Source organism: Vigna unguiculata, chromosome 11 (genome assembly GCF_004118075.2).
Source record: "Vigna unguiculata cultivar IT97K-499-35 chromosome 11, ASM411807v1, whole genome shotgun sequence".
NCBI lineage: Eukaryota > Viridiplantae > Streptophyta > Magnoliopsida > Fabales > Fabaceae > Vigna > Vigna unguiculata.
The window spans coordinates 24195617-24207654 of NC_040289.1; the positions used below are offsets into that span (position 1 = coordinate 24195617).

Genomic DNA, 12038 nt, shown 5'->3' on the forward strand with positions numbered 1-12038 from the left:
TTTTGAGACATGATTATTTTATTACTCTTTAATCTCATACATCATTTAACACTTTTTCTTAGAATTAACCATTTTGAATGGAATCTAAGGTAAATGACTCCCATCATTCATGCCAATTTATTTCTCGAAATTTTTTGTTCGATGCAATCCCAATTCTTAATCAATGAACCAAATCAACTCAACATAGATGCTATTTAATAATTTTTTATAAACTCGTTTACAATGAATTTATTTATTTTTTCATTTGATTGTTTTCTTCTAAATTTAACTACTATTTTAAATTAAAATAAACATATATAATACAAAAATTAAATAAAAAATAAATAAACATTATCTATAGTAAAATTATAAAAATTATTTACATTTACTTTTATAATTCAATAATAATAATTTTATTATTTTTTATTATATTGAAAAAGCAAACCGTTCGTAGACCATGCATTTCCATTAGTAATATATAAAGAGAATATATATGTTATTTTTTATTTTTTAGTTAAACAATTTTATCTTTCAATCGATGATGGAGTAACTTTTTTATTTTAAAATTGTTCCAGTCAAAGAGCGTGTGATGACCCTCGACCAAAGACAAAAAAGAAAGAAGTATTTTAACTTTAGCTAATGACTCACTTAAGACAAAATAGTTATGTCTCTTGATCATGTGAGTAACATTCTTATTTATAGAGGTAAATTGGTTACAAATATTTACAAATATTGTTGATATACATACTCAAATAATGCATAATACCAGCCTTAACGAATAATAACTAGAATATCCCCCTAAATAACAACTAGAAATTTTCCTTAGATAATAACTGATATATCTTTTCTAAATATCTTTTCTCCTTAAATAATTAATTTGCACAAAAATCTACGCCCCTATATTCACATGCATCATCTCCTCATCCTTAGCTTCTCATAGAGAGGTCAGTCTAAAGATGACACCCTCTCATACCTTGATCCATTAATCAACTTCGGATGATGTCGGTCCCAAGTGACTACCTCGGCTTCATGGCGATGTCCCCATTCCCGTGCTTTGTGACCTATACCTTTGCTTTGTGACCTCGGCTTCATGGCTATACGAACCTCTAGGGAGTACAAAAATATTTAAGTAATTTCTCTTTTTAAAACATAATGATTATATAATTTCTTTAAATACTATTTTTGGAAAACTAGATAATATATATAGACCAATGAGAACTACTACGCGCTAAGGGATCAAGTCAAACTCAAGCAAAATAATACATCATGTTACAAGGAAGTTTTTCGTCAGGTCCAATAGATGTAACCAGCACCTTTTAGGTCAAGTCTAAAGTCATCTCTCATGTTGGATGCTTCGTCTTTTGTCCTATTCCTCATCTTGAAATCCATGAACACATGCAAACATATGCCAATAGTAATCTCACAACTTCTAGTCTAGCTACAGGTGCATATGTTTCTAGAAGAAGAAAAAAAAATCAAGAACTCATAAAGTCTCAATGAGAACGAGTTTTCCAGAACTTTTTTTTTTCACTTTCTTTCTTTTTCTTCTTCATGTGCAACTTTAGATTTATTTATTTTATAAGTATTTTTATAATTATTTTACTTATGTAATTAATATTATATATATATATATATATATATATATATCATTTTCTATTTTATTTGAATTCTTTTAATTCTATTTAAAATTTAAATATATAATTTTCATTATATTTTCTTTATTTTTTATAATATATTTTTATATGTTTAAATTTATTTATTTTAATATAATTTATTAAAAAATTAATAAAAGTAAAAATTAAATATAATTTAAATAAAGTTTTAAATTAGAATATATATATATATATATATATATATATATATATATATATATTTACATCAAGTACAAATTCTTCATTGAATGTCGATATCCGAAAGCATCTTTATCCAAAGTCGACTTCCGAAAAATAAATGTGAGGCTGCGATTTGCGTAATTTTTTCTTAAATTGTCATAGAGTATTTTTTGGTTTTAAAAAGTTTTTGGAGATGTAGAAGAAATTTGGAGGTGTAGAAAAAAATTCTCTAAATTCATCTTTATCAAAATACATTATAATCAAAACGAAAATAAACATAGCTGAAAAGCTTTTTCTTTTATACAAAATTTCATCTTGTAAACCCAAAAGCTTTTTCTTTTATATAAAATTCCCATAGTCGTAAACCAAAAACTCAATTATTTGGTTTGTCATGAAACTCATTCACATCTCCGATATATTTTTCATCATATCATAATATTTATGTAATTATGTTAAAATGATGTATGTCAATTAAAAAATTTTATGTCTCACATTTGAATATTTCTATTATTTTTTAATATTTTTATTTATAATATATTTTTCTTTCACATGAGAATGTTTAATACTCTCAATTTAAGTGATTAATAGCATAAATGTTTTATTTACTAGGTAATATAAAAAAAAATTACTTATTATTATTAATTTTTGTTTCATTTGAAAAAATCTTTTGTTTCACTAAAACAATTTTTGTTATTTCTAAACCATTGAGTATATATGTTGATATTTAAAAAGTTTTCTTAGATCTCTAAGATATTTTTCATCTTATCATACCCTTAATAATACATTTGTTTTCTTTTGTGCGATTCTTGATAAATATATTATATATCTCCTACTTTTATTTATATTGATAGAGATATCATATATTTGATTCTCTTTTATTATTATCAAATATTCTATTTTATTTGGTTTTTACTTTTCCCTCTATATGATGGGACATTGTACTCTATATATTGAAAAAAAGGTTCTAATAAATCAATAAACAAGCTCTCTTTGAGTTGTTTTTCACCCAAACTTTTCTTGTGCATTTTTTGTACGCATCCTTTCTTCTTTCTCTCATGGCTTACACACATCTAACAATTTCTTTCAATAGTCTCTATAATTTTTTTATAAGACACACATTTGTTAATTTTCTAATATTTTTATTTTTTGTTTATTTTCATCATGTAGAATAGTATATCGATATATTTTGTTTAATTATTTTTTATTTTCTAACTCATTATCAATTATACTATAACTTTTTCACCATAATTGTATAAATAACTTTTATTTACTACAATATAGAAATTTAATGTAATTGTCATTAATTTTTTATCACCATCTAATATGTATTGGAGTTCAAAAGATACAAGCTCTATGTTAAAATTTTATTATTATATTTATTATTTGTTCTTGTGTCATTTTGATCAAGTGATGTATTATAAGTTTCATTAGTGTATAAAGAAGAGATTCATTAGAATTTAAAAAATTTAAGTAAACAAACATTTAAAATATATTTTAATTTGAATTTTTTTTTCCTTTTATATTTTTTTAAAAATATTTTTAAATTTTATCAACTAGTGTTTGCAAATTTAATAAATATTTTGGTTCTCATGAAATTTTATTTGGTATTCTAATATAAAATGTAAACAATTCTAATTTATTTCAAAGTATTTAATATCGGAGAAACAATCATCTTCCTACTATTAAATATTTGATAATATTATGTTTTCTTTACTGTATTTTTTATTATTTTATAAAAAATAATTAAAATTAATATTGAAATAATAAGAAAACAAGTATGAATATGGATAAGAAATTATTAAATCCATTATTCGGTGAGAATGAGAACGAAATAAAAATTTGATACGCATTAAATTTAAGAATGGAAATGAGGATAAATTTTTTTTACAAAAATGGAGATGGGATAGCCAAACCTTTCCCTTTTTCACCCTATTACCATCCCTGGCCGGCACAAATTAGATAAATCAGTTTTAAAAAACTCTTGCGAACATAATCTTTTTTTAAGAAAAAAGTTCCAATTTGGATTTAAGTCGGATTATCTTAACCCCTTTTGAATTCAAAATATCCTACAAAACTAAGTTTTTTAAATGGTTCAACCACATTAAATTTAGTTTTAAAACTGAAGATCGCGCAAAGAAAACTCGGTTCAAAACCAGTTTTACTTAAGAATTAGTTTTGAAACCTGTTTAAAACTTAAATTAGTGTTTGATCAGTAACCTTTTATAATTGGAAAACAAACCAATTGGCTAAGTAAACAAATTTGATTGAAACCAGTTACACTATTGAGTTTTATTTTTGGTATGATTTGGACTGTGATTTTATTTAATTTATCCAAAAAAATTTACACAGCTGTACTGCTTGTTAATTTCTACATCATGAGTTATATCATAATCAGATATTATTTCAAGAACCTTCACAGTGTCAGGTTCCCAAATCCAGCAATTTATTAGAAACTCAAAGAATGGCAAGAGAAAAAGCCTCTGAAAAATTGGAAGATCATCAGCTGTAGCTAAGCAATTTACCATTAACACTTCTTTCCGCTCCACCATTTTAAAATTTTGGGCAAATATAACACCTTTCACTCACGGAGCCACCAATCCCTCAATTGCATCAGATAGAGACTCTGCCAAGTCAGCTTTAAATAACAGTGTTTGCAAAGCATTCAGCACATCATATTCTGGATCAAGTCTTCGCTGCCAACCCTAAGGAGGAGACAGGAACAAGACGCAGATAAAAATTAATTCATGTTTTAGCTTAGAGCTCTAAACTTTCAAGATAATATAATCTGGTAAATAAGAGCTACTTCATGCCTAGTCCTCTGCACTGTTTAAACTTTAACCATTGTTATTGAGCATCTGATCTAACATGCAATATAGATGCACATTACTTTAAATCATCATCATCATATTTTTTAGATTTGTTAAATTCTTAAAAGGAGAATGTGCTGAAACATAATATGGTATGATCAACAGCAAAAAGATCTTGAGAGAGGACTATCTTAAGATTCCATAAAAAACGAACTTCTTGAAGATGAACCTTTACCATTTAAAGGACCTATATGACAAGGGCAATGAGCAAGAGATGGGAAGATCAAATCTATTTAAGGCTCCTAATGCTATAAGCAATTGGAAATTCAAAAGATATAAAGATCATGGCTCGGAGCACATTTGAAGGATAGTTTTTAGGAAAATTAGTTTGTTTTTAGACTTTGTGTTTTCTTTTAGAAATTAGTTATGTTCTATGATTTTGGGCTTTGGGTTTTCTTTTATAAATTAGTTTATATTTTCATATTTTTGGGCTTGGGTCTTCTTATAGGATTCTCAGGTTTTCTTATGTGCCTATATATAGAGATACCAAAAATTAATGTAGACACTTTTAAGTCATATTATATGCATTTGCATTATTTAAGAGAAGATTCTCTTTGTTCTTGGCTTAGGTCTCTGGTTCTTATCAGAGATTAATATCTTTGTTGCAAATTTTCACTTGACTTATCAATCTGCTAGATTGTTGCGCGTTCTTCTCTGATTTATTCATGTCGTGTTTCTTGAGGATTCAAATTCAGAAACGATCGTACTTTTTCCTGGATAGGATCGTATCAAATCTTCATACAAAGATGTTAAATTCGGTAGTTTATATAAACTTGTAGTGTGTCTGAAGCACATAATCTCTAATACACTTTCATCCATAATTTTTGCATCAAGTGTATCCTCCTTTTGTAATTTGCAGTTACTATCTATAATAACTACGTGTTTCTCTCCCACAAATGTTGTATCTTCATTCAGGCTCGTAAACCTTTTTCAGTTGTTTTTCATATGTCATAGATATCTATTGAATAGAGAAATAATGTGTTTTTACAGCTATTAGCTGAAAACTTGCAAATTGAGCATCTTTTCTTATTGTTCATCCATTAGACATTATTGAACAACTGATCTCTTCCACTCCTCTAAATTCTTCAATCATTGCATTGGTTCAAGTCATTACTTGTTTCAAAAGCTATCCCTGATCTCACGAAGATATAAGAGGTTTATAACCATTCCATATATCTAAATCATCTCACATATCTTTAAAAACTCCATATTTTCAATATAATTGACGGAAATGATACTCGTGTTAAAAATGTAAGCAACTTGTTCACCAAATTCTACCTTTATGTTCATAGTTTGTGTTAAACTATAAGATTTAGAAAGGGATTAAGTCGAAACCACATTAAGTTAAAACCATGTGTTCCAGAGACAGTACATGTGTTTTATTTATATTGAGAAAATGAAATTAATACAATAAATAGAGATGCTAGATTTAATAATTATTCTAACAACGGTCAAGTCGATTTGTTGTGTCACCCTAAACAGAAACTTTCGAAAGTTTACATCTTAACACCTGAGCTTAAAAACCAAGCCTATAGAGGCTTCAATGAAAGACGAGAATCAAATGAAAGTAATTTCAATCTAAATAGATGAAGTGGAGGTAAGCTACATGGATTATCCAATCCAAAGTCAATTGATTGGATTAAATACCAAAGTTGCAAAGATAGTATGTACTGTGAGATCCCTCCTGACCACTTTCTCCGATACAAAATGATTTAATTCAAGCATTGGGTATCCTATATTTTCTTGTGGTCACACATCCATCTGAACATTCTCATTTCTATTACTACCAATGTCTCTAATGAATCTTTAACTTTAAGAGTCAAGTGACATCATTTGATCCATGGGGCTGAATATCGTATGGCTGTGGTGATATCCCAAAATTGAAAACCTGCTACTGCTTTTGTTATCTAGCCTACATACATAGTTGCCCAGTTCTTTAAGTTTTATGTTTCAGTTTTGATTTTTATGCAAAAATTCTAACCATGTCATGCTAAAATGGCAAGAAAGTAAGCTTCTATCTCATGTTTAAAGCAATAATCAACAGACCATCTCCACTACATAACATCAAAAAGATAGACACCCAAAATAATAGTTTACACCTGATGATGAAAAGTTTTGTATTTCTAAACAAATATTCCACCATATGCTCCAGAAAATTAAATAATCAGTTATTTCAAATGTGGAAAGTATGCTTATCACTGATATATCACAAGCCAATAAAATAAGTGAGATGAATTTGAACCATATAGCAAATGCTGCACAAAATCTATATTACTCAGGTTTTCATCATTCATTTCATTTATGAAGTTGTCAAGAATACTTCGTAAAATAGTTGATTCAGAGTCAAAACTTACCTCCAGAACCAATGTGGTCACTATCACAGCACAAACATTTCCATCTATATTAACTTTACAGCGTCTAACATGCTCAAGCAATTGTTCCATGCGATCAGCTGTGCGGATAGATTCACCTTCCGCAGACCTCCAAAGTTTAAATGATTTATCCACCTCCTGTTAAATTCTAAAGATTTTATTCAGAAAAGACAAGTACAAACTGCTGTTGAAGTATGTATAAAAAGCACTAAATCAGTACTCAACTGTACAACAATTAAGGAGATGCAAGATAATAGATTATACATAGACCTTTTAAAAAAGTACAATCTTCCATCATATTCTTGAAGATTGTGCATAAAACAGTGTGTAAACAAATGTTTGAGACATATTTGCAGACTCATACAAGGAGTGCAATTAACATGTATTTTTCCCAAGTATTATGCAATCCTCACAAAAAGGAAACATGTTAGATATTAAGTAACGCTATTTTTTCTGATGATGTTCAGAACTCCTGAGTCTAATTACTTATTAGACCTTCGGGAAACACAAATGTCCACAACTTCAAAGTATCAATCAACTACAGACTCTAATATGCAACTGGTGATCAGAACTAATGACCTTGTTTCAGACACAGGATGGCAAATGAAGGATTAAATTTCTCACAAATGTAAATGTAAAACAAACCAATATTCATCAGGTTATGTGGTAACAAGTTATCAAGATGTTAATGTAAATCATATGTGGAAAAACATGAATCAATATTTCTTACCTCAACAAAAGATTTTGGATCTGGGCAATTTTGTTGTTTTGATAATCTAAGTGTGCACTCTGCAGCTGCACGTCCATCTTGAAGTGCAACAGCCTTAAAGAATTCCAGTAAATAATCTCTTTCCCTCTTCGAAAGCTCAGTAATCATGCCCACATCAAGGAAAATTACATGAGGCCTTGACTTCAAGAGTGATACAGGTGACAATTTACTTTTTCCTTCTCGGACAAGAATATTTCCAGGATGCATGTCTGCGTGGATAAAATTATCCATCTGAAAGAAGAGATATATCTAAGTGAAGGCAATTCATAAGTTCATTCAAATGACCATCTATATCTGTAAGATAATAATTTATCAAATACAACATATAACAGCAAGGAAAAAGGAAAATCATTATGGATCTCTGTGATGCTCAAATGCCTTTACCCAAACGCCTTAAAGAAAAAAAAAATGTCAACAAAACATTCATTCAAATGAAGATCAAGAATCTTCTCTAGAAAAATCCTCAAAGAATCCATCATGTATTCCTTGACAACTTCATCTATAGTCTTAAAAATTCCAAGCATATTACAACAAGGGGTTTCAGAATGTTGCAGTGAGGTTTGCTTCCTTTATTCTTGATCTTCCCCTTCATTTATTTTTATTTTGATGATAAACATATCCATATTATACTTATCAGATCAACGTAATCTAAAAATAAAACTAAATGGTGGTAATTGGTTACCAGCACTATTGTGGTCACTGATAGATGGAGCTGTTCCTGAAGCCATAATCGTCTTCTCTCTAGTAGAAAACACCCTCTCTTTCAAATTTTACATTCTCACACACAGACAATACCAAACTAGATTAAATGTCAGGCGCTATAACATAGGATCATTCATTCTATAATTTCACGAACTATCAAACAACACTATCAACAAACAACTTAATTTGATAAACAAAATTGGTCATGAAGTTATTGAGGAAAAGAAAAAGAAAGAAATTGCAAAAGGAATTCCGAACGTTTTACCAAAAGCATCTTCAAAAGAGCATGTGTACCAATATGAGCCAGGGCACTTTTGAAATGTTCATGTCCTTCAAGATGGTCAACGTAGTTCAAAACACTTTCACCCTGTTCAAAGGTTTCTACCAAAACAGAAGGGTGCACGAGGGGATACAGAGGCAATGGGAATGAAACATCTTTCCATCTCCGGAAATTATAGATAAACCGACTAAGATGGGCGGCTTCCCTCGAAAGATCAACTTGAGACATCATAAAGACAGCAAATTGCTGTATGCTTTCGTCTAATCTCAGCCATTTTAAATTAGGTACAAAAGACGAAATTTTGGCAACAAGATTGATAAGGACAAAATCCCTCCTAATTGCTTCAGAAACCCCCGGATGTCGGACCTTCACTGCTACATCAACAGGCTTAATTTGCTGACCAGGGAATTTGTATCTTAGAGTAGCTCGATGAACTTGAGCAATGCTACCTGAAGCTACTGGTTCCTCCTCAAACTTTTCAAATATTTGATATAATTTGCGGCCAAAAGCATTTTCAATACATTTTCTGCTATAGCTAAATTTATGCGATGGTGCTTTCGTTTGAAATTCTGCAAGTTCATCACAGAGATCCCTTGGAAAGAGGTCAGGTCTGGTTGCAGCCCATTGACCCCACTTGATGAAGGCGGAGCCAGCTTTTTCAAGTGTAACACGAACAACATGAATCCATGTTTTTCTAAACTGAGTGCCAAAAGAGTCAACAAAAGGAGCCATAGCTATGCAAGGAGAGAACAAAATCACCAAATAGACAGCCCTGAGAAACAAGATGAAAACCTCAATGGCGGCAAAGAGAGCTGTGGTTAAATATACACGTCCATCTTGTGCATGCACATAAAACAAATCTCTGGTTGGAAATTCTGCTTCTGCCCATTTTCCTTGTGTCCAAGCAAGCTCTCCTATTATGAAGGCAATCACACCATGAACAACAAAATTCGATTTGACCATAGCCAAACTTACCACACGGGCAATTTGACCTCTTGGTGGCAGAGCTGGCCCTTTATGGAAACACATCCTGTTCCAAACAACTTGACAATGATGGTATTTTGCATTATTTGCCGGGAGGGTATACAAGTTCCTAGCGTTGCTACTCATAAAAAAGTTAACCTTCGATTCAAATAACATGAAAACAGTTTGTCTTGAGTGAACATGTCTATAGTGCGAGAAAAAATTGTATTTTGGGTAAGGGGACCCCGTTGGATGAAACACTTCGAAGCAGGTTGTCTTGTGAATAGCACGTGTAAACCTTCTGACATTTCGACAAGCAAGAAATCTGCACATTATATTGCATAGATATTATTCACATAATCAAACTAATTAAAATAACTTAGTCATTCATATGCTTATATTCAAGATTAATTCTCTGAAGCTCTCGGTGGATATGCCCCCACAAGCTTTGCGCAAAAACAATTATATCTATAAAGCAAGTGAACAATCAAAACTCGGAAAGCTTCAGGTTTTAAAATTCTAAAAGAAAAGGAAGATTATTACATTTCGAAGTAAATTAGCTTTAGCCAGCCAAAATGGGGAAACTTCTAAAGCAGAGTTTATCTGTTTCTCTGGAACCTTTCAATATAGATCCATGCAAACAAGTATTAAAAGAAGGGTGCCTTACAGCACCACTGAAAGAAAGATACCCCACTTTGAAGTTACGGTGTTACCACTAAGAATGAAGTACAGTAAAATAAAACAAAATGAACCATCAAACAAGAACATGCTATGAGCATTGATATCTTTCGAAGGGAACAGATAAGATGAAGGGGTGGCACTACAGAGAATATTACGAATTTTATACGTTAAATGAAAGAATATAATTGTTGAAACTTCAAAGAGAGTGTGTTATTGAAAGGTAAAAGGTGATGAACCTTGACATAGTGACGAGGGTTTCTGAAGAGTGAGGTGCGACGGTTCACACAACATCCTCGTCCTCGAACGGTGAGGCTTAAGCGGCGTATGGTGGCGTTGCCATGTGTTTGTTCAGAGACCGGAAAAGTTTGATCCAACTTAGGACATCTTTTAGGTGTACTTCCTTTTGCACCGAGATGTAAATTTTAAAATTCCTACTTTACCCTTCACTCTTTAAATGACAATGAAGGTTGATGGCTTCTTTCAAGTACTTACTTTCTTACAGCAACTAGAAGGAGTTGTTGCAAGTTTGAGATCAAAATTTTGATATAACTACTTAAATACCAATATCTTGAAGGTGGATAGTTTGTGTAAGCATAACGAGGGTTTAGTTTTTGCACACCTAGGTTTTTTATGGTTAAGTTATTTTTGGATTATACAATTTCAAAATCTTATGAATTGAAATCTTATGGATTGTAAGATGTGTACGAGTAAAAGATGAAGTAATTGTATTCTTTTGGATTGTGTAGTCTCAAATTTGAAAATATTATTTTAAAATATATAATCTAAAATAAATTCTTTTATGTTTTGAATTGCATTTCAAGGTACACAATTTTGAAGTTTTAGATTATCTAATACAATTTTAAAATTTTAGAGCGTAAAATTTAGAAATCAAATTTTTTATTGAAATTGATATGATAATGTTGAATTTTTGTCACAGATTATGATTTTTGGACTAAAATATGATATGAGTTGATATGTTATCTCATATGGATAAAATGTTTTTAATATTGTGAAATTTGAGATAACGAAAGATGAATTATCTAAAGAGGATTATGTTAAAACTTTTATTAGGGATGAAGTAGGTAAGATATTATGTCAAAATATGATGATAAACATATACTTATGTTGTAATGTAACTATATATAAAATTGGGATGTAAGAGGATTTTCTTTATATGTCTAAAATTTAAAACCTAATTACCATTTCATGGTTGTGAACATAACTAAGAGTCTAGTGAAGTTTGCAAATATTTTTTCTTACTTTGATAAAGAAAAATGATGACATGACAACTACTATAAAGTAATTGTATGATATCTAGTATGCATATCAAGAGCTTAAATACAACAATTAATGATGTTGTTAGAGTGTGACATATATATTTACATACATAGATTTGGCAACACATCAAAGTTGTTACAAATGTTTCTTTTACCAACACTTATCTAGTAAAATTACTCTATGCATTTAGTATTGTATTGTTGATGGACAACCAATCCATAGGATTGACTTTATTTGTACTATTAAAAGATTAAAAAGGTTATTTTTGACATAGATCTTGTGTGAATAATGTAATTAGTAGGGTTTTTTCCTAAT

General features: G+C 30.0%; 1 protein-coding gene across 2 annotated transcripts; it reads right to left on the bottom strand.

Annotated features, from left to right (window-relative positions):
* Positions 1–4110: 4110 nt before the first annotated feature.
* On the bottom strand, positions 4111–10938 carry LOC114168180 (probable serine/threonine-protein kinase abkC). 2 transcript variants are annotated; one of them, XM_028052918.1, is made up of 5 exons: positions 10682–10916; positions 8787–10089; positions 7781–8050; positions 7033–7188; positions 4111–4513 (listed from the first exon to the last, which is right to left on the bottom strand). In XM_028052918.1, exons 1-5 carry the CDS (start codon positions 10687–10689, stop codon positions 4394–4396), a joined length of 1857 nt encoding a protein of 618 aa, XP_027908719.1. In that variant the 5' UTR covers positions 10690–10916; the 3' UTR covers positions 4111–4393. The 2 variants fall into 2 exon arrangements, with proteins under 2 accessions (XP_027908719.1, XP_027908720.1); XM_028052919.1 differs by lacking the exon at positions 4111–4513 and having other exon boundaries at positions 7033–7198; positions 10682–10938.
* Positions 10939–12038: the final 1100 nt, after the last annotated feature.

What these genes read in the sequence shown, in the direction of transcription:
- LOC114168180 (XM_028052918.1), bottom strand. An exon ending in CTCTTTTGAAGATGCTTTTG is followed by an intron (nt 8,051 to 8,786) that starts GTAAAACGTTCG and finishes CTCTTCTTTCAG; the next exon opens with ATGGATAATTTTATCCACGC. An exon ending in ATCCAAAATCTTTTGTTGAG is followed by an intron (nt 7,189 to 7,780) that starts GTAAGAAATATT and finishes AGAATTTAACAG; the next exon opens with GAGGTGGATAAATCATTTAA.